This window comes from Bombina bombina, chromosome 5 (genome assembly GCF_027579735.1).
Source record: "Bombina bombina isolate aBomBom1 chromosome 5, aBomBom1.pri, whole genome shotgun sequence".
NCBI classification, from domain to species: domain Eukaryota; kingdom Metazoa; phylum Chordata; class Amphibia; order Anura; family Bombinatoridae; genus Bombina; species Bombina bombina.
Window position 1 is genome coordinate 290979263 of NC_069503.1, and position 23939 is coordinate 291003201.

The 23939-nt window shown below is 41.4% G+C and overlaps 1 protein-coding gene across 2 annotated transcripts in view; it reads right to left on the reverse strand.

The window, feature by feature from the left end:
* Positions 1-23939, reverse strand: part of PEX1 (peroxisomal biogenesis factor 1) — a 145399-nt gene that overhangs the window by 89158 nt on the left and 32302 nt on the right. For both annotated transcript variants that reach the window (XM_053714039.1, XM_053714038.1), the window contains exon 8: positions 1734-1837. In XM_053714039.1, the coding sequence (XP_053570014.1) occupies positions 1734-1837 (104 nt within the window). The remainder of the gene's footprint in view (positions 1-1733; positions 1838-23939) is intronic.

A 23939-nucleotide genomic window follows, 5' to 3' on the forward strand; every position in this document is an offset into this window, starting at 1 on the left:
ACAACCTTAGGTAAAAATTTAAAAGAAGTTCGCAACACCGCCTTATCCTGATGAAAAAATTGATTATCCATATGCATATTCCCAAATATGAAACTGACTGTCTGAAAATAAGGAACGTTGAACATCCTGAATCAAGGCAAATAAATTTTTAAACACATATATTTAGAACTTTATATAAAAGTGCCCAACCATAGCTTAGAGTGTCACAGAAAATAAGACTTACTTACCCCAGGACACTCATCTACATGTAGTAGAAAGCCAAACCAGTACTGAAACGAGAATCAGTAGAGGTAATGGTATATATAAGAGTATATCGTCAATCTGAAAAGGGAGGTAAGAGATGAATCTCTACGACCGATAACAGAGAACCTATGAAATAGACCCCGTAGAAGGAGATCATTGAATTCAAAAAGGCAATACTCTCTTCACATTCCTCTGACATTCACTGCACGCTGAGAGGAAAACCGGGCTCCAACCTGCTGCGGAGCGCATATCAACGTAGAATCTAGCACAAACTTACTTCACCACCTCCACAGGAGGCAAAGTTTGTAAAACTGATTTGTGGGTGTGGTGAGGGGTGTATTTATAGGCATTTTGAGGTTTGGGAAACTTTGCCCCTCCTGGTAGGAATGTATATCCCATACGTCACTAGCTCATGGACTCTTGCTAATTACATGAAAGAAAAATATATCCTGTAGCATATCAGTCTGACCCTGCCCAATGACAGTCCAGTGCCGATATACCAGGCAATTCTTTTCTGAACAAGAGAAACAACAAACCCCAGACATATGTTTCGGCCTTCTGTGGGCCTTGTCAGTGAGGTGCAGTTGCATCTCTCTAGGGCATGTGTGCAAGGAGTCCACGTCTGGATTCCCTCATTACTCTTGAGGAGACCTAAGAGCAATTTGTATAAATAAAAGATGCACTCAGCTGAGACAGAACAAAAGCTAGAATAACTTCCATGCCTGATCATTTTCAGTGCCACTTAGGGTGCATACTCTTTTAGCACTCTATGCCTTTTCACAGAGAAAAAATATCCTGATGCATATCAGTTTGACCCAGCCCAATTACAGTCCCGCAAATATATATATATATATATATATATATATATATATATATATATATATATATATATATATATATATATATATATATATACAAAATCGTGTTAACATGCGAGTATGGGTGTTAGGTTGTTTTTTTTTTGCAGTTTTCTTGCTCCATTGAAGTCTATGGAACAATACGTTAACACAGTTCAACGCTTTGCAAGTGTCGAGTTTACGCTCACACGCAAACTTTTTACTTTCAGCTTTTAATACGAGCACAACCCGACGCCCACAAAAATCCTCCGTCTAGCGAAGATAACTTGCCAGCTGGATTGCTCCACTCTGAATCTAGCCCTTTATGGGGAACAACATTTTGAGTTTAATGTCCCGTTAGGGTCATTATTTATGGTACGAGAGTCTACTTTTTAAACATAGAAACTATACTAAATAGTCAGAACACATTTTTAAATGTATTTGAATGACAGACAACCCACTATGTTTCATATACTTTGCACATGGACTATTGTACAGAACTAATTAGCAAATCAATTCCTTATCAGTCCCATTGATATCAGAAAATAGAAAACACATTTAATTATTATTTTTGGTTACAAATGACTGCTACAGTAATTTGAAGAAAAAAAAACAATCACTTTACTGAAGTACCTGCTATTACTTGATATTTACATGAATTTTGGTCTTCTGCAAGAAGCTTGGACATAACATAAAAATGTCATCCTTATTATTCAGTGCAGAGATAGGATCCAGACTGATAAGGAACTCTGTTGTTTCTGTAAACAAAAAACAAATGATAATGTAATACAATAAAAAAAGAAAGAAAATGCAGTTTCACATATAATTATTTATTTATGGTACTACATTTTGTCATTTACAGATATTAGCAGTAACCCACAATAGATCAACAATTACAGATCTACATGTGCAACCTGCAAGTGTGAAACTAATAAGCAATACAGAAAAAACAAACAGTGCGCTACTGCTTTACATATATTTCACAATTATGAGATCACAGATCGTTTAACTCCCTGCAATGCCTGTATTAATGAGGGTGCCTATGATCGTTAAATCCTGTATCGTGTTAATAAGATACAAAATTACTTGGTTTTAGGAGAGGGAGTTCATATAGTCCCATAAATCCAGCGTGTAAATGATGCAGCTCCTCAAAAAAGTCCCATCACAGACTCGTCAAATCGTAACTACAAAGAAAAAGATAGAAAAGCGCAACACGCTCTAAGTGTAGATGGCATACCCAATTTTATTGGCAGCCCCTTCCCAGAGTGCTACTCACAGAATAAACATTAAAACAGTGCACATCGGTTGTATACAACCATGAAGCTTGCTTCAGCGTCTGACGTGTTCGCCTCCTTCTAAGCTGTCAGAGAGAGCAAATCCAATCATCCATGTGCTTCACAACCCTTTCAAGTCAAATTCCACAGTTGATAGTGTGAATGAAAGGCGTACACTGAGGCACGTATTATATAAAACTACAAGTCCAATATAACTTTAAAAATTACGGTCTCAGGGAGGCTACCAGGTTCACAATAGTGTAACCATTGTGGTGAGCTGAGAGACCGTAATTTTAATGTTGCGCTTTTCTATCTTTTTCTTTTGGGGAAACTAATAAACAGTGGTGCACATGTTGATTCACAGACAATAATACAAATACAATATTAGATCAAGCACATAACTGCATCAGCTTGTTGCATAAGTGTACTAGTGGCCCATATACAAAGCTACTAATATGTATAAATGGAAATGAAATCTTCCCTATCATGTCTCAATTCCATACATAGCACTCACCAGAAAGACTAGCTCCTTTTAATGGGGTTGTCCAGACAGAAACCAAGCACGTAACCCAAAGCATGTTTTTATTAATCTTTTGTGAGTATTACAAGGAATTAACAGCTGAATAATAATCACAGATTACATGTGCAAACAGGGTACAATATAATATTGTAATAAATGCAACAACAAAACTCAATTACAATATACAGATACATTTTTACAGCAGTTTAAAAAGGGCCATAATAATGAAAAAGTACAAAGCGTGTCATCTTAACGCTATCAACACCCCAACTCAATGGGCTTGATGGAGAGAAATCTCAACAAAATCAGTTTTTTTTTAGCTTTGTAACATAATGCATGTGTCTTCTTCACACCCAGAACTCTGCTAAGCAAGATAAACAGCATACAAGCTAAAATATACCCTTCTAAAATCCTTTGAGGGACCTAACAATACTGACAAGAGGTGTTAAATAATCTCACCAAAGCAGCTCAGGACCAGCAGAGCTTTGTGGCTTCTGAGTGATTATTTAACTATGAATTTGCATGGATAAATACACAGAGTTGGGGTGTCGCTAGTGTTAAAGGGACATTAAACCGAAAAAAAATTCTTTCATGATTCAGATAGAGAAAACAATTTTTAAAAAGTTTCCAATTTATTATCTATTATTATCTATCTATTATCAATTTTTTTTCATTCTCATGTTATTCTTTGTTGAAGAGATACCTAGTTAGGTAGCGTGCACATGCCTGAAGAACTACACGACAGGAAATAGTGCTGCCATCTAGGGCCCCTGCTAATGTATAACATTGTTGCAAAACTGCTGCTATATAGTGCTGCAGTCACGTGCACACTCGTGAGCTTACATTTCTGCTTTACTACAAAGGATAACAAGAAAACTAAGAAAATTTGATAAAAGAAGTAAATTAGAAAGTTGTTTAAAATGTTATGTTCTATCTAAATCATTAAAGAAAAAAATTGGGTTTTATGTCCCTTTAAACTTACATGCTGTAATGAATTCTGAAAGCAAAGTACATCTCTGGATGTTTAAAATCTAAGAGCGAGACTGAAAACTGGAGAGAAAGAAGATAAAATATGACCTTTAAAAAAAAAAGAAACATTCTTCCCTACTAAAAGGAATGATGGGATCTAGGCATCGTCCAACTACCTTAGTAAAATTTATGTAAGAACTTACCTGATAAATTAAGTTCTTTCATAGTGTCAAGAGTCCATGAGCTAGAGACGTATGGGATATACATTCCTACCAGGAGGGGGCAAAGTTTCCCAAACCTCAAAATGCCTATAAATACACCTCCCACCCCACTCATACCTCAGTTTAACGTATAGCCAAGTAGTGAGGTGTAAAAAAAGCAGTAAAAAGCATATAAAAAGAGGAACTGGAAAATAATGTGCTTTATACAAAAAAAATCATAACCACAAAAAAAATAGGGTGGGTCTCATGGACTCTTGCCACTATGAAAGAGATGAATTTATCCGGTAAGTTCTTACATAAATTATGTTTTCTTTCATGTAAGTGGCAAGAGTCCATGAGCTAGTGACATATGGGATATAATACCCAAGATGTGGAAGTCCACGGGTCACTAGAGAGGGAGGGATACAAAAAACAGCTATATCCACTGAGAAATTAAATCCAAAAAAATAATTAAGTTTTCTTAAAACATTTTAAAAAACTCAAATCAAAGGCACTAGAATTAAACTGAGACAGCTGCCTGAAGAAGCCAACACATCAAAATGGTAACATTTAGTAAATGTTTTTGTATTTGCAGACAACCCTTTATCCAAACCATCCTGAAGAAACTGTAAAATCCTAGGAATACTGAAAGAATGCCAAAAATAATCATGAGTGGAACACCATGAAATTTAGGTTTTCCAAACCCGATGATAAATCTTCCTTGAAACAGACTTATAAGCCTGTATCATAGTGCTAATCACAGAGTCAGAGAAACCTCTATGACTAAGCACTAAGCGTGCAATTTCCATGCCTTCAAATTTAGAGATTTCAGATCCTGATGGAAAAATGGCCCTTGAGACAGAAGGTTTAGCCTTAAAGGAAGTGGCCAAGGTTGGCAACTGGACATCAGAACAAGATCTGCATACCAAAACCATTGATGCTGGTGCTATCAGAAACACATAAGATTGTTCCATTATGATCTTGGAGATAACCGTTGGAAGAAGAACCAGAGGCGGAAAAATGTAAGCAGGTTGGTAAAACCAAGGAACTACTAAAGCATCCACCATCTCCGCTTGACATTCCTTGGACCTGGAAAGGTATCTGGGAAGCTTCTTGTTTAGAAGAGAGGCCATCAGATCTATTTCTGGAAGACCCCACATCTGTACATGATGAAAAAACATCTAGGTGGAGAGACCACTCCCCTGGATGTAAAGTCTGACGGGTGAGATAATTCGCTTCCCAACTGTCTACACCTGGGATATGAATCGCAGAAATTCGACAAGAGTTGGATTCCACCCAAAAAAATATCAGAGATACTTCTTTCATTGCTAAAGGACTGCGAGTCCGTCCTTGATGATTGACATCTGCCACTGTTGTGATACTGTCTGTCTGAAAACGAATGTAAAGTTCTCTCTTCAATAGAGGCCACGCCTGAAGAGCTCTAAAAATAGCACAGAGTTCTAAAAACATAATTTATTCTTACCTGATAAATTTATTGATTTCTTGACACGGTGAGTCCATGGATCATCTTAATTACTGTTGGGAATATCACTCCTGACCAGCAGGAGGAGGCAAAGAGCACCACAGCTAAAGCTGTTAAATACCACTCCCCCTATGCACAATCCCCAGTCATTCGACCAAAGGGAAAGGAGAAAGGAAGTAATCTAAGTTGCAGAGGTACCTGAAGTTTATAGAAAAGCAAACTTTCTGAAAAACAGGGCAGGTCGTGGACCGTGTCAAGAAAGAAAGAAAGAAATTTATCAGGTAAGAATAAATTATGTTTTCTTTCTAATGACAAAGTGAGTCCACGGATCATCTTAATTACTGTTGGGAACCAATACCCAAGCTAGAGGACACGGATGATAAATGAGGGACAAGACAGTTAACCTAAACAGAAGGCACCACTGCTTGAAGAACTTTTCTCCCAAAAGAAGCCTCTGCTGATGTAAAAGTATCAAATTTAGAAAATTTAGAAAAAGTATGCAAAGATGACCAAGTCGCAGCCTTGCAAAATTGATCTACAGAAGATCCATTTTTGAAAGCCCAAGAAGCGAAAAACAGCCCTTGCGGAATGAGCCGTGATTCTCTCAGGAGGCTGCTGACCAGCAGTCTCATATGCCAAGCAAATAACACTCCTCAACCAACAAGAAAGAGAAGTAGACGTATCTTTCTTACCCTTACGCTTCCCAGAAAAGACAAGAAATAAAGAAGAAGACTGGCGAAAATCCTTAGTCGACTGCAAATAATATTTCAATGCACGAACCACATCCAGGTTGCGCAACAAATGCTCCTTATGAGAAGAAGGATTAGGACACAAAGAAGGAACAACAATCTCTTGATTAATATTCTTATTAGAAACAACCTTGGGAAGAAAACCCAAGGCAGTACACAGAACTACCTTATCAGAGTGAAAAATAAGAAAAGGCGATTCATACTGTAAGGCTGAAATCTCTGAAACTCTTTGAGCCGAAGTAATAGCCACCAGAAACAAAACCTTCCAAGATAACATCTTAATATCCAAAGAATGCATAGGTTCAAACGGAGCCTGTTAAAGAACCAAATTAAGACTCCAAGGTGGAGTAGTAGACCTAAATACAGGCTGAATTCTAACCAAGGCCTGACAAATAGAATGAACATCTGGCACATCCGCCAGGCGCTTGTGCAATAAATAGATAAAGCAGAAATTTGACCGTTCACAGGGTACTAGCAGATAAACCTTTCTACAAACCCTCCTGGAGAAAAGACAAAATCCAAGAAATCCTAACTCTACTCCACGAGTAGCCTTTGGATTCATACCAATACAAATATTTACGCAAAATCTTATAATAAAGCAGTCAGCTTCAGAGAAACAAAATATTGATTAAGGAAGGGACCCTGCAGAAGCAAGTCCTTCCATAATGGAAGACACCAAGGTGGAAAGGAAGACATCTCCACCAGATCTGCAAACCAGATTCAGCGAGGCCACGCCGGAGGAATGAGAATCACTGATGCCCTCTCTTGTTTGACCCGAGCAATGACCCGAGGAATAAGAGCAAACGGAGGGAACACATATGCCAGACTGAAAGTCCAAGGAACTGCCAGAGCATCTATCAGAAAAGCCTGAGGATCCTTTGACCTCGACCCGTACCTCGGGAGCTTGGCATTCTGACGAGATGCCATGAGATCCAACTCCGGCTGCCCCAACTGAGAATCAAGTTGGAAAATACCTCTGGATGAAGCTCCCATTACCCCGGATAAAAAGTCGGTCTGCTCAGAAAATCCGCTTCCCAATTGTCCACCCCTGGAATGTGGATAGCAGACAGACTACAGTTGTGAATCTCCGCCCACTGAATAATCTTGGCTACCTCTGTCATGGCCAAGGAACTCTGAGTTCCTCCCTGATGATTGATGTAAGTCACTGACGTTATGTTGTCCAACTGAAACCGGATAAACTGGGTTGAAGCCAGCTGAGGCCAGGCTAGAAGAGCATTGAAAATTGCTCTCAGTTCCAAAACATTTATTGGAAGAACGGACTCCTCCCGAGTCCATAGACCCTGAGCCCTTAATGAACCCCAGAAAGCACCTCAGCCCAGCAAATTGGCATCCATGTTTACAATCACCCAGGCAGGTCTGCGAAAGCAAGTTCCCTGAGAGAGAAGATCCTGAGACACCCACCATGGAAGAGAATCTCTGGACATCTGATCTAGAACAATCTTTGGAGATAGATCCACATAATCCCCATTCCACTGCCTGAGCAAGCATAACTGCAGAGGTCTGAGATGGAACCGAGCAAACGGAATGAGGATTGAAGAGCAAGACACGTATTGAAAATCTTTAACTTCCTTGCTTCTGTCAGAAAAAAAAGGTAATCTCTAGAGAATCTATAATGGTCCCCAAAAATACCACTCTTGTAGCCGGAATTAAGGAACTTTTTCCTAAATTCACCTTCCAACCGTGGGAGCGCAGAAAAGACAACAACTCTGTGTGGGAGTTTGCTAGTTGAAAAGATGGAGCCTGAACTAGAATGTCGTCCAGATAAGGAGCCACTGCAACACCCTTCAATCGAAGCACCGCCAACAATACTCCCAGGACCTTTGAAAAAATTCTGGGAGCTGTTGCCAGACCAAAAGGAAGAGCTACAAACTGAAAATGTTCGTCTAGAAATGCAAATCATAGGAACAGCTGTATTCATTACTTTTGGGAAAAGAATACCCAAGCTAGAGGACACTGAATGCAAACAATGGGTGGGTACAAAAGGCAGCCCCTTCAAAAGGCACCACAGCCTGATTACTCGACACCTTAAAAAAAATATAGACAACACAAATGAAAACCCGAAGCCCAGTTAACTGCACATTAGCTACACCGCCGGCAAAGTCGAACTAAACTACTCAGTCCCAGAGTCTGTCAAGCCTAAATAACCTGAGTCAGCCCCGTGGATCACGACTCCCATGAAGGTACCCGGCCAAGACAAGGACAGCTATCTGCCCCCAAAAAAGGAGAACAGAGTCTCATGAAAAATCCAAAGGATCATTCCTCTCTGCAGAAAATAGAACCCATGGTTGTCGTACAATAGCAACGCCCAGGGAGACGAACTCCCTAGAAACACAAGGAACGAAGAAAAAGAGATCCATACACAGGGAAACATGTCCCAAAAAGGACTTGAGGAACACCCTCATATCCCTGACCCTGTACCATACCCAAAAGGTACTCTAGGAAAACCATGAGTTTCCCATTGCCTCATATTAGATCTAAATCTGCAAGCTAGATCGCGGAGACAGCAGAAATAGAATAACTATCACAGCAGCTAGTGAAGCGTTCTGCAAAAAGAACACCAACCAACTGAACAGGAACTCCCAATGACCAGCTTCCAGGTAGAAAGCTGACTCACCGTTGCTAAACCAAAACCCCGAAAGACGTTTCAAGCTTGCTTACAACCAGTCAAAGTGCAATTAGCTGTAGCTGGTTACACCCTCAAAGTGCAATAGCTGTAGCTGGATTCAACTGCAATCCTTCAAAGGGCACACAGCCCTCCGAATATCGGGCTCCAAGGAGCGTCCCCTTCCAGCACCACATTCCAGTGGAAAAGAGGAGGACATCCAAGACCTCCCACAAAGAAGAGAACCGACTCTAAAGAAAACGGTCAACCCTGCACAGAGCAGCCGACCCCCAATCTCCCTCTAGGATAATGGTCCAAGTCCAAAGGCTATTTCAAGACCAAAGACAAGAGTCCCAGACATCTGGAAGAGAAAGGAAGGGTCAACGTAGGAACAAAGACCCCGGTTAGACCGCTGACCGTTACTACAAATGGTATGCTACCATGAGTCAGGATAGACATTGTGCTCGGGTACGAAACCCCCTGCACGGCTGTCTTTTCTAAAAACAAGGAACACTTCCCAAGGGAAGAAGGCCCTCAGACCCTCAGCATCCATATATTAGAATCGAACATATAGCAGGAGCCCCATAGGGATCAAACCCCCAGCCTCCCACTGCAGGAACGGAGGAACCAGTCACTACATCGCAACTCCCCTTCCAGGATTCAGGAACGCAAGAAGGGAAAAGACCCACAGGTTGCTCCAAATACTAAGGTAACTCCGAATCCGGAGAACCCTACCCCCACTCTAGAAGAGAAGGGAACTACGGAGAACCACTCTACCATAGATGCGAGACCCCTCGGCCATATCGCCAACCCAGATGAAGATACGTGGAGTCTACAGGAACAGAGTAAATGCCCCAGAAGACCAGTAGGGAACCGTAAGGAATACCTAAGCCACAAAACGAAAGGTATCTCTCACAGAGCCCCAGCCTCTACGGAGAGAGGCCCGTGGGACCACAACATCTAGTGTGAGATCAAACCTTCCACACCCATCCAAGGAGAGACACGAACCTTGGTAATGTTCCTTGAAAAAGGAATCAATCGAAGATCCAAATTCCAGAGGAACCCTAAGCTGCCTCCTACAAGGAGGAATGCACCTCTAAAGTCTGTAGACTTGGCGATCTAGCAATAGCCACAACCCCAGGAGTCACAAAGGGCTTCCTTAACGATCTAAGATTCAGCACCCAGGGCACATGGATCACAGAAGGATGAAGGGCTGAGTCGGCCCTGCTGGGATTTGAACCTGTGACCTTGGATCTTTTAAACAGGCTTTTTGTAGTAAGGGCATTTACCAACTGAGCTACCTAACCGGTCCCAGAGAATCAAACTTAAGACACCGCCCACGAAACCCCTAATGGAGCATTGAGGATAAATGGTCAACTAACTGACCCTAGAAGGGCGGCCCTCCGTAACCGACCTCGCCTCTTCGCTGACAAGCCCCAAGGCTTAAGTTGCAACGAGGTTGGAAAAACACCTGAACGTCAAGACCATGGTCAGACCAAGGGTAATGGAAGAGACAAAAGCCAGATAGCCTTGAAGGATCTATCTTCTAAAATCTTCCTTAAGCAGGCAAAGGCTGGAGCTTCGCAGCTCCCCACAGAAGGCAGGGAAACCCTGCACACCAAATCTTAGAGTAACACAACTCTGAGCAGAGAAAAAAACATGCCTGCGCATCCAGACCATATGATCCACCCAAAGCGGGAAGGAAGGAAACTCCACCACCGCAATAAAATGCTTAATAGGCTAAAGAGTCAGCGTCTGGAAGAACCTCGAGTAAAAAGCAAATCATTAATCACTCGGCACACCAGACCACATAGGTCACACACTCCAAAGAGTGGAATAACAGTTCCTGGGAACCTGAAGAACCATGATGATGTCTGCAAAAACAGAACCGAGATCCCTCGGCCCACCAGGATTGGGATCCTCCAACATTGTCAAAACATGTCTTAAAAGAACACGAAGGCGAGCCAGCCTATAACGGAAGGCAAAATCATCCCTCGCCGGATCAACTGAAGACCCTGGCCCCGAGATAGGGACCCCTGAAGCCTCAGGGGTCAACGCTTCCCCAGAAGGCTGAACTAAATCGGGCGATCCCACGCTCAACGGGCCCTGGTTATCGGAACACGGACAGTATCTTAGAAATACTTCACTTTGGAGATTTAAATGATTCAGCGCCATAGAAATGGCCATGCTGAACTGTGTCGTAACCTCTGGAGGAAACAAGCCACCCTCCGGAGAAGGGGTAAAGGTCATAAGGACACCTGCTTGTATAGCCGGGAAATGGACTGGGGCACTCGCTTCACGGGTCATGAAAACCTCGGAGGCGGATGGCTCAACGCACTCTAAGCTCCCTGTTTCGGGAGCAGAGAGTACTCTAGAATGGCAAGCGAAACATAACTGATGGGCATTGATTACCCGGGCCATTTCATATTCATCACAATACACATTCTTCGTATTGGAGGCATCCGTGTCACGCATATCAGAATCATCCATAATCTTGGGATTACAAAAATGACAAAACTAACTGGCACCCTTTAACACCCCCAATGGCTGGGGCACTCACCAACTCCTGTGAACCAGACAACCCACGAGCAAGACTCTTTCGGTCACACACAGGCTGCATACGGAAGTGAAAAACAACTTAACCACACCCATCACGAGGTGCACCGTGCCAGTCACGAAAAGGGTGCGCAATCTGGAAAGATTGCATCATTAAAAGAAGGCCATTATGTTCCGTAAAGGCCGTGAGCCTAAGTATAGCTACACATTTGCAGATAGAACCATATAAAAAACATGATTAAAAATACCCCCTGTTCAATAACCCCCCTCAGGAGATATAAACCCATGATTCCTTATTAAGATAAATGGAGTCCCACTGGGACCCCACTTGTTTCGTTAACATTACATTCACATATCAAAATAAAATGAAACGATCTTACCGGAATCTACGCCGTGGAACAGGAACACAGCCCTTCAAGTGTGACAGATAGTAGCCTCGCTTCTGAAATGGACTTGAGTGAAGAAAGGTAGGCAGCGAGACTCGTCAACGCTTATTACCAAGGAGCTGTTAATATGAGTTGGGATGGGTTCGCAGGAAAACTCTCCATGCATCTCCAGACTTTCAGCCAAGCTCTCACTGAGACTACTTAAAACTCCAGTCCCATTGTGAAGAGTATCTCGAACTTCTGACACTTCTCTGCCAACCTCCTGTGATGAAAGGCAAAGAATGACTGGGGGATGAGGGAAGTGGGGGAGGTATTTAAGCCTTTGGCTGGGGGGTGTCTTTGCCCCCTCCTGGTGGCCAGGTTCTGTATTTCCCAAAAGTAATGAATGCAGCTTTTGGACTCTTCCCTTTTAAGAAGAAAAGAAAGAATCTTCCCATGGGAGGTCTTATTCTGAAACCTATTCAATACCCTTGAGAAACAATATCCTGAATCCACTTATTTTTAACAGAATCTGTCCAAATGTCTTGAAATAATTTCAATCTGCCCCCCACCAGGGAACTGGTTTGAGGGCCGCACCGTCATGCAGTCTTAGGGGCTGGATTTGGTTTCTTATACGGCTTGGATTATTCCAAGCCGTATAAGAAACCAAATCCAGCCTCCAATTAGAACCAAAGGCCTTAGGGAAGAAGAGGTCTTTTGTTCTCTTTTCTGACAAAAGGAACGAAAACTATTGGGAGCTTTAAACTTACCCTTAGATTTCTTATCTTGGGGGAGAAAAACTCCCTTTCCCCCAGTGATAGTGGAGATAATAGAATCCAATTGAGGACCAAATAAATTATTACCCTGAAACGACAGAGATGGTAAACTAGATTTAGACCCCATGTCAGCATTCCAAGATTTAAGCCATAAAGCTCTTCTAGTAAGAATAGCTAAAGACATAGATTTAATATCCATCTTAATAATATCAAATATAGCATCACAAATGAAATGATTAGCATGTTGAAGTAAAAGAACAATGTTAGACAATTCAGGAGCTGATAACTGCTGTGCTAAACTGTCCAACTAAAAAGTTGAAGCAGCAGCAACATCAGCCATAGAAATAGCAGGTCTAAGAATATAGCCAGTATCTAAATATGCTCTTCTAAGATAAGATTCAATCTTCCTATCTAAAGGATCCTTAAAGGAAGAACTATCTTCCATAGGAATAGTAGTATGTTTGGCAAGAGTGGAAATAGCCCCAGGGACTTTTCCCAAAACTCTAAATTGGCCACAGGTAATGGATATAGGTGCTTAAACCTGGAAGAAGGGTTAAAAGTAGCACCAGGCTTAGACCATTCTTTAGTAATCATATTAGAGATAGCATCTGGAATAGGAAAAACTTCAGGAGTAAACTCAGAAGTTTTAAGAACAGAATTCAAACGTTTGTTAGTTATGTTATCAAGAGGACTAAACTCCTTAATACCCAAAGTAAACAATACTTCCTTTAATAAAGAACAAATATATTCATTCTTAAAAAGAAAAGTAGATTTGTCAATTTCAGTCTCTGAAGCAGGATCCTCTGAGCCAGAGAAATCCTCATCAGTAGAAGATACTTCCGTATGCTGTCGATCAATACAAATTTCATCAGATTTATGAGAAGTTTGGAAAGACCTTTTACATTTATTTGAATGCGGAATAGCAGTCATGGCCTGCTCTATGGCTGCAGCAATATAATTTTTCATATCTGCAGGAATATCATGTACATTAGACTGTGAAGGAATAACAGTAGATGTATTTGTACTTGTAGAAACATTATCAGCATGTAATAATTTATTATAACAAGTGACACATATTTGAGCTGAAGAAGTAAGATCAGCTAATTTACAACAAAGTAGCTTTGGTAGAATTGTGTTAAGGCAGCTTCCTACAGTAACATCAGAGGCAGGATCAGTTTGAGACATCTTGCAAAATGTAACAAAAAAGAAACAACAACATTTAAACAAAATATCCCATTTCCTCAAAATAGCAGTTTCAGGAATGGAAAAAAAATGCTTATGATAAAAATTCTTATACAAAAGAAAAAGCAAAAGCAAAAATATAATTATATTTTGTTTATATAAACAAATGAGAGAAGTCTGCAAAAGAGGGAGAGACTTAATATAACAAATTATGGTGCCAAGAATGACACAAAGATGACACAAATGCAGAGGAAAAAACTTTTGGCGCCAAAGCTAACAGAATTAAATGACGCAACTCGCGTCATAACAGGTGCGAATTTGCGCCAAAACAATGTGCGTCAATAAAGACGCAAGAAATTACGTGACTCGCGTCACAACAGTTGCGACTTTGCACCAAAAATAATTACGCCAAAATTGCCACAATTAAAAACAGAATTTATGTTTACCTGATAAATTTCTTTCTCCAACGGTGTGTCCGGTCCACGGCGTCATCCTTACTTGTGGGATATTCTCTTCCCCAACAGGAAATGGCAAAGAGCCCAGCAAAGCTGGTCACATGATCCCTCCTAGGCTCCGCCTACCCCAGTCATTCGACCGACGTTAAGGAGGAATAATAGCATAGGAGAAACCATATGGTACCGTGGTGACTGTAGTTAAAGAAAATAAATTATCAGACCTGATTAAAAAAACCAGGGCGGGCCGTGGACCGGACACACCGTTGGAGAAAGAAATTTATCAGGTAAACATAAATTCTGTTTTCTCCAACATAGGTGTGTCCGGTCCACGGCGTCATCCTTACTTGTGGGAACCAATACCAAAGCTTTAGGACACGGATGAAGGGAGGGAGCAAATCAGGTCACCTAAATGGAAGGCACCACGGCTTGCAAAACCTTTCTCCCAAAAATAGCCTCAGAAGAAGCAAAAGTATCAAACTTGTAAAATTTGGTAAAAGTGTGCAGTGAAGACCAAGTCGCTGCCCTACATATCTGATCAACAGAAGCCTCGTTCTTGAAGGCCCATGTGGAAGCCACAGCCCTAGTGGAATGAGCCGTGATTCTTTCGGGAGGCTGCCGTCCGGCAGTCTCGTAAGCCAATCTGATGATGCTTTTAATCCAAAAAGAGAGAGAGGTAGAAGTTGCTTTTTGACCTCTCCTTTTACCTGAATAAACAACAAACAGGGAAGATGTTTGTCTAAAATCCTTTGTAGCATCTAAATAGAATTTTAGAGCGCGAACAACATCCAAATTGTGCAACAAGCGTTCCTTCTTTGAAACTGGTTTCGGACACAGAGAAGGTACGATAATCTCCTGGTTAATGTTTTTGTTAGAAACAACTTTTGGAAGAAAACCAGGTTTAGTACGTAAAACCACCTTATCTGCATGGAACACCAGATAAGGAGGAGAACACTGCAGAGCAGATAATTCTGAAACTCTTCTAGCAGAAGAAATTGCAACTAAAAACAAAACTTTCCAAGATAATAACTTAATATCAACGGAATGTAAGGGTTCAAACGGAACCCCCTGAAGAACTGAAAGAACTAAATTGAGACTCCAAGGAGGAGTCAAAGGTTTGTAAACAGGCTTGATTCTAACCAGAGCCTGAACAAAGGCTTGAACATCTGGCACAGCTGCCAGTTTTTTGTGAAGTAACACCGACAAGGCAGAAATCTGTCCCTTCAGGGAACTTGCCGATAATCCTTTTTCCAATCCTTCTTGAAGGAAGGATAGAATCCTAGGAATCTTAACCTTGTCCCAAGGGAATCCTTTAGATTCACACCAACAGATATATTTTTTCCAAATTTTGTGGTAAATCTTTCTAGTTACAGGCTTTCTGGCCTGAACAAGAGTATCGATAACAGAATCTGAGAAACCTCGCTTCGAAAAATCAAGCGTTCAATCTCCAAGCAGTCAGCTGGAGTGAAACCAGATTCGGATGTTCGAACGGACCCTGAACAAGAAGGTCTCGCCTCAAAGGTAGCTTCCAAGGTGGAGCCGATGACATATTCACCAGATCTGCATACCAAGTCCTGCGTGGCCACGCAGGAGCTATCAAGATCACCGACGCCCTCTCCTGATTGATCCTGGCTACCAGCCTGGGGATGAGAGGAAACGGCGGGAACACATAAGCTAGTTTGAAGGTCCAAGGTGCTACTAGTGCATCCACTAGAGCCGCCTTGGGATCCCTGGATCTGGACCCGTAGCAAGGAACTTTGAAGTTCTGACGAGAGGCCATCAGATCCATGTCTGGAATGCCCCAAAGTTGAGTGACTTGGGCAAAGATTTCCGGATGGAGTTCCCACTCCCCCGGATGCAATGTCTGACGACTCAGAAAATCCGCTTCCCAATTTTCCACTCCCGGGATGTGGATAGCAGACAGGTGGCAGGAGTGAGACTCCGCCCATAGAATGATCTTGGTCACTTCTTCCATCGCTAGGGAACTCCTTGTTCCCCCCTGATGGTTGATGTACGCAACAGTCGTCATGTTGTCTGATTGAAACCGTATGAACTTGGTCCTCGCTAGCTGAGGCCAAGCCTTGAGAGCATTGAATATCGCTCTCAGTTCCAGAATATTTATCGGTAGAAGAGATTCTTCCCGAGACCAAAGACCCTGAGCTTTCAGGGATCCCCAGACCGCGCCCCAGCCCATCAGACTGGCGTCGGTCGTGACAATGACCCACTCTGGTCTGTGGAATGTCATCCCTCGTGACAGGTTGTCCAGGGACAGCCACCAACGGAGTGAGTCTCTGGTCCTCTGATTTACTTGTATCTTTGGAGACAAGTCTGTATAGTCCCCATTCCACTGACTGAGCATGCACAGTTGTAACGGTCTTAGATGAATGCGCGCAAAAGGAACTATGTCCATTGCCGCTACCATCAACCCGATCACTTCCATGCACTGAGCTACGGAAGGAAGAGGAACGGAATGAAGTATTCGACAAGAGTCCAGGAGCTTTGTCTTTCTGGCCTCTGTTAGAAAAATCCTCATTTCTGAGGAGTCTATAATTGTTCCCAAGAAGGGAACCCTTGTTGACGGGGATAGAGAACTCTTTTCCACGTTCACTTTCCAGCCGTGCGATCTGAAAAAGGCCAGGACGATGTCCGTGTGAGCCTTTGCTCGAGGGAGGGACGACGCTTGAATCAGAATGTCGTCCAGGTAAGGTACTACTGCAATGCCCCTTGGTCTTAGCACAGCTAGAAGGGACCCTAGTACCTTTGTGAAAATCCTTGGAGCAGTGGCTAATCCGAAAGGAAGCGCCACGAACTGGTAATGTTTGTCCAAGAATGCAAACCTTAGGAACCGATGATGTTCCTTGTGGATAGGAATATGTAGATACGCATCCTTTAAATCCACCGTGGTCATGAATTGACCTTCCTGGATGGAAGGAAGGATAGTTCGAATGGTTTCCATCTTGAAAGATGGGACCTTGAGAAATTTGTTTAAGATCTTGAGATCTAGGATTGGTCTGAATGTTCCCTCTTTTTTGGGAACTATGAACAGATTGGAGTAGAACCCCATCCCTTGTTCTCTCAATGGAACAGGATGAATCACTCCCATTTTTAACAGGTCTTCTACGCAAAGTAAGAATGCCTGTCTTTTTATGTGGTCTGAAGACAACTGAGACCTGTGGAACCTTCCCCTTGGGGGAAGTCCCTTGAATTCCAGAAGATAACCCTGGGAGACTATTTCTAGCGCCCAAGGATCCAGAACATCTCTTGCCCAAGCCTGAGCGAAGAGAGAGAGTCTGCCCCCCACCAGATCCGGTCCCGGATCGGGGGCCGATATTTCATGCTGTCTTGGTAGCAGTGGCAGGTTTCTTTGCCTGCTTTCCCTTGTTCCAGCCTTGCATTGGTCTCCAAGCTGGCTTGGCCTGAGAAGTATTACCTTCTTGCTTAGAGGACGTAGCACCTTGGGCTGGTCCGTTTTTACGAAAGGGACGAAAATTAGGTCTATTTTTTGCCTTGAAAGGCCGATCCTGAGGAAGGGCATGGCCCTTACCCCCAGTGATATCAGAGATAATCTCTTTCAAGTCAGGACCAAACAGCGTTTTCCCCTTGAAAGGAATGTTTAGTAGCTTGTTCTTGGAAGACGCATCAGCCGACCAAGATTTCAACCAAAGCGCTCTGCGCGCCACAATAGCAAACCCAGAATTCTTAGCCGCTAACTTAGCCAATTGCAAAGAGGCGTCTAGAGTGAAAGAATTAGCCAATTTGAGAGTATTGACTCTGTCCATAATCTCCTCATAAGGAGGCGAGTCACTATCGAGCACCTTAATCAGTTCATCAAACCAGAAATATGCGGCTGTAGTGACAGGGACAATGCATGAAATGGGTTGTAGAAGGTAACCCTGCTGAACAAACATCTTTTTAAGCAAACCTTCTAATTTTTTATCCATAGGATCTTTGAAAGCACAACTATCCTCTATGGGAATAGTGGTGCGTTTGTTTAAAGTAGAAACCGCTCCCTCGACCTTGGGGACTGACTGCCATAAGTCCTTTCTGGGGTCGACCATAGGAAACAATTTTTTAAATATGGGGGGAGGGACGAAAGGAATACCGGGCCTTTCCCATTCTTTATTAACAATGTCCGCCACCCGCTTGGGTATAGGAAAAGCTTCTGGGAGCCCCGGCACCTCTAGGAACTTGTCCATTTTACATAGTTTCTCTGGGATGACCAAATTTTCACAATCATCCAGAGTGGATAATACCTCCTTAAGCAAAATGCGGAGATGTTCCAATTTAAATTTAAAAGTAATCACATCAGATTCAGCCTGCTGAGAAATATTCCCTAAATCAGTAATTTCTCCCTCAGACAAAACCTCCCTGGCCCCCTCAGATTGGGTTAGGGGCCCTTCAGAGATATTAATATCAGCGTCGTCATGCTCTTCAGTAACAAAAACAGAGCATCCACGCTTACGCTGACAAGGGTTCATTTTGGCTAAAATGTTTTTGACAGAATTATCCATTACAGCCGTTAATTGTTGCATAGTAAGGAGTATTGGCGCGCTAGATGTACTAGGGGCCTCCTGAGTGGGCAAGACTCGTGTAGACGAAGGAGGGAATGATGCAGTACCATGCTTACTCCCCTCACTTGAGGAATCATCTTGGGCATCATTATCATTATCACATAAATCACATTTATTTAAATGAATAGGAATTCTGGCTTCCCCACATTCAGAACACAGTCTATCTGATAGTTCAGACATGTTAAACAGGCATAAACTTGATAAGAAAGTACAAAAAACGTTTTTAAATAAAACCGTTACTGTCACTTTAAATTTTAAACTGAACACACTTTATTACTGCAATTGCAAAAAAAACATGAAGGAATTGTTCAAAATTCACAAAACTTTCACCACAGTGTCTTAAAGCCTTGAAAATATTGCACACCAAATTTGGAAGCTTTAACCCTTAAAATAACGGAACCGGAGCCGTTTTAAGCTTTAACCCCTTTACAGTCCCTGGTATCTGCTTGCTGAGACCCAACCAAACCCAAGGGGAATACGATACCAAATGATGCCTTCAGAAGTCTTTTATAAGTATCAGAGCTCCTCTCACATGCGACTGCATGCCATGCCTCTCAAAAACAAGTGCGCAACACCGGCGCGAAAATGAGACTCTGCCTATGCTTTGGGAAAGCCCCTAAAGAATAAGGTGTCTAAAACAGTGCCTGCCGATATTATTATATCAAAATACCCAGAATAAATGATTCCTCAAGGCTAAATAAGAGTTAATATCAATCGATTTAGCCCAAAAAATGTCTACAGTCTAAATAAGCCCTTGTGAAGCCCTTATTTACAATCGTAATAAACATGGCTTACCGGATCCCATAGGGAAAATGACAGCTTCCAGCATTACATCGTCTTGTTAGAATGTGTCATACCTCAAGCAGCAAGGACTGCAAACTGTTCCCCCAACTGAAGTTAATGCTCTCAACAGTCCTGTGTGGAACAGCCATGGATTTTAGTTACGGTTGCTAAAATCATTTTCCTCATACAAACAGAATTCTTCATCTCTTTTCTGTTTCTGAGTAAATAGTACGTACCAGCACTATTTGAAAATAACAAACTCTTGATTGAATAATGAAAAACTACAGTTAAACACTAAAAAACTCTAAGCCATCTCCGTGGAGATGTTGCCTGTACAACGGCAAAGAGAATGACTGGGGTAGGCGGAGCCTAGGAGGGATCATGTGACCAGCTTTGCTGGGCTCTTTGCCATTTCCTGTTGGGGAAGAGAATATCCCACAAGTAAGGATGACGCCGTGGACCGGACACACCTATGTTGGAGAAAGTAGCATTTTTGCATCATTGCGAGCCTAGTTAGCCCACGAAAATTTTGATATACAGACTTCAAATTACAACTAACTGGAACCCCAGGAAAGAAAAAAATACCTAAAATCTCCCATGAACATAATTTCCATGCTGAAACTGTTAGACTGCAAAGGGAAATACACAGACCTGACTCATGGCAAATATATGCAATATACATTAAAAACTTTATAATATAAAGTGCCAAACATAGCTGAGAGTCTCTTAAAAATAATATATACTTACCAGAAGACACCTATCCACATATAGCAGACAGCCAAAGCAGTACTGAAACATATCATCAGAGGTAATTGTAGAGGAGTATAATGTCGATCTGTAAAGGGAGGAAGCAGATTAATCCCTGCGACCGATTTACAGAGAGCCTTAGAATAGATTTCCCATAGGCGAAAACATGGTGTCATCAGGCAATACTCCCTTCACATCCCTCAGACAAATACTGTACTTTGAGAGGAATTTAGGCTTCAAAATGCTTAGAAGCGCCTTTCACAGAAGAAAATCAAGCACATCTTGCTTCACCACCTCGACAGGAGGCAAAGTTTGAAAAACTGAGGTACGAGTGAGGTAGGAGGTGTATTTATAGGCATTTTGAGGTTTGGGAAACTTTGCCCACTACTGGTAAATATGTACATCCCATACGTCACTAGCTCATGGACTCTTGCCACTTACATGACAGAAATCTCCTTTGCAACCACCTGTAAATTTATTTTTAAATACTCTCAAGCATGGAGAAAATCACTCAAAATATTTTTTTTTTTTAAATAAAAAAACAAACATATTGTAATGTATTTTTCTCTTTCACATTTAGAACCCAACTGGCGAGACAAGACTTCTTAGATTATCTCACCAGACCAGAGACCTTTAGTAAAATAGGCACTCAGAGTGTCCATCTGGAAATATTAGAAGCTACCATATGTTTTGTATTTAACACCATCCATTTTACAGTAAATAACGTTTATAGTTGAAGCCAACTACAGAGGTCACGTCTGACAATATGCCGGCTAGGAGAGATTTCTCTAGATAAGCTGGCCAATGTTTTGAGAATTTGACAATATCCAGTGGGGATGATGTCACATTCCTGAGCTTATTATTCTGTTCAGAGTAATGTTATAATTTATTGGTGCCTGTTCCTTTAAGTGATGCTCTACGCTTCTCTGACAAGGCTATTTAAGCCTCATTCCCAGATACGTAATTGCTTGGTATTGTTTTGCGGTCGTAAGCTAACATTGTTTCTATCCAAAGAATACTGACTTGTGTCATTACACTATTAATCTCTACTTTCTTTCATGTAATTAGCAAGAGTCCATGAGCTAGTGACGTATGGGATATACATTCCTACCAGGAGGGGCAAAGTTTCCCAAACCTCAAAATGCCTATAAATACACCCCTCACCACACCCACAAATCAGTTTTACAAACTTTGCCTCCTGTGGAGGTGGTGAAGTAAGTTTGTGCTAGATTCTACGTTGATATGCGCTCCGCAGCAGGTTGGAGCCCGGTTTTCCTCTCAGCGTGCAGTGAATGTCAGAGGGATGTGAAGAGAGTATTGCCTATTTGAATTCAATGATCTCCTTCTACGGGGTCTATTTCATAGGTTCTCTGTTATCGGTCGTAGAGATTCATCTCTTACCTCCCTTTTCAGATCGACGATATACTCTTATATACCATTACCTCTACTGATTCTCGTTTCAGTACTGGTTTGGCTTTCTACTACATGTAGATGAGTGTCCTGGGGTAAGTAAGTCTTATTTTTGTGACACTCTAAGCTATGGTTGGGCACTTTTATATAAAGTTCTAAATAATTGTGTTTAAATATTTATTTGCCTTGATTCAGGATGTTCAACATTCCTTATTTCAGACAGTCAGTTTCATTATATGGGATAATGCATTTGAATAATCAATTTTTTTCTTACCTTAAAAATTTGACTTTTTTTCCTGTGGGCTGTTAGGCTCACGGGGGCTGAAAATGCTTAATTTTATTGCGTCATTTTTGGCGCAGACTTTTTTGGCGCAAAAAAATATTTGTTATTTCCGGCGTTGTTCTTGTCACCGGAAGTCGCGTCATTTTTGACGTTTTTGCGCCAAAAGTGTCGGCGTTACCGGATGTGGCGTCATTTTTGGCGCTAAAAGCATTTAGGCGCCAAAAAATATAGGCGTCATTATTTAAGTCTTATTGTTTATTTGTTTCTGGTTGCTAGAAGCTTGTTCACTGGCATTTTTTCCCATTCCTGAAACTGTCATTTAAAGAATTTGATCAATTTTGCTTTATATGTTGTTTTTTCTATTACATATTGCAAGATGTCTCAGTTGGACGCTGAATCAGAAGATACTTCTGGAAAATCGCTGCCTGATGTTGGATCTACCAAAGTTAAGTGTATTTGCTATAAACTTGTGGTATCTGTTCCTCCAGCTGTTGTTTGTAATGAATGTCATGACAAACTTGTTAATGCAGATAATATTTCCTTTAGTAATGTTTCATTACCTGTTGTTGTTCCATCAACATCTAATACTCAGAGTGTTCCTGTTAACATAAGAGATTTTGTTTCTAAATCCATTAAGAAGGCTATGTCTGTTATTTCTCCTTCTAGTAAACGGAAAAGGTCTTTTAAAACTTCTCATTTTTCAGATGAATTTTTAAATGAACATCATCATTCCGATTCCGATAATGTTTCCTCTGGTTCAGAGGATTCAGTTTCAGAGGTTGATACTGATAAATCTTCATATTTATTCAAAATGGAATTTATTCGTTCTTTACTTAAAGAAGTCTTAATTGCATTAGAGATAGAGGAATCTGGTCCTCTTGATACTAAATCTAAACGTTTAAATAAGGTTTTTAAATCTCCTGTAGTTATTCCAGAAGTTTTTCCTGTCCCTGATGCTATTTCTGAAGTAATTTCCAGGGAATGGAATAATTTGGGTAATTCATTCACTCCTTCTAAACGTTTTAAGCAATTATATCCTGTGCCAGCTGACAGATTAGAGTTTTGGGACAAAATCCCTAAGGTTGATGGGGCTATCTCTACTCTTGCTAAACGTACTACTATTCCTACGGCAGATAGTACTTCCTTTAAAGATCCTTTAGATAGGAAAATTGAATCCTTTCTAAGAAAAGCTTACTTATGTTCAGGTAATCTTCTTAAACCTGCTATATCTTTAGCGGATGTTGCTGCAGCTTCAACTTTTTGGTTGGAAGCTTTAGCGCAACAAGTATCAGATCATAATTCTCATAGCATTGTTAATCTTCTTCAACATGCTAATAATTTTATTTGTGATGCCATCTTTGATATCATCAGGGTTGATGTCAGGTATATGTCTCTAGCTATTTTAGCTAGAAGAGCTTTATGGCTTAAAACTTGGAATGCGGATATGTCTTCTAAGTCAACTTTGCTTTCCCTTTCTTTCCAGGGTAATAAATTATTCGGTTCACAGTTGGATTCTATTATTTCAACTGTTACTGGAGGGAAAGGAACTTTTTTACCACAGGATAAAAAATCTAAGGGTAAATTTAGGTCTATTAATCGTTTTTGTTCCTTTCGTCACAATAAGGAACAAAAGCCTGATCCTTCCCCTACAGGAGCAGTATCAGTTTGGAAACCATCTCCAGTCTGGAATAAATCCAAGCCTGTTAGAAAGCCAAAGCCAGCTCCCAAGTCAACATGAAGGTGCGGCCCTCATTCCAGCTCAGCTGGTAGGGGGCAGATTACGATTTTTCAAAGAAATTTGGATCAATTCGATTCACAATCTTTGGATTAAGAACATTGTTTCACAAGGGTACAGAATAGGCTTCAAGATAAGGCCTCCTGCAAGAAGATTTTTTCTTTCCCGTGTCCCAGTAAATC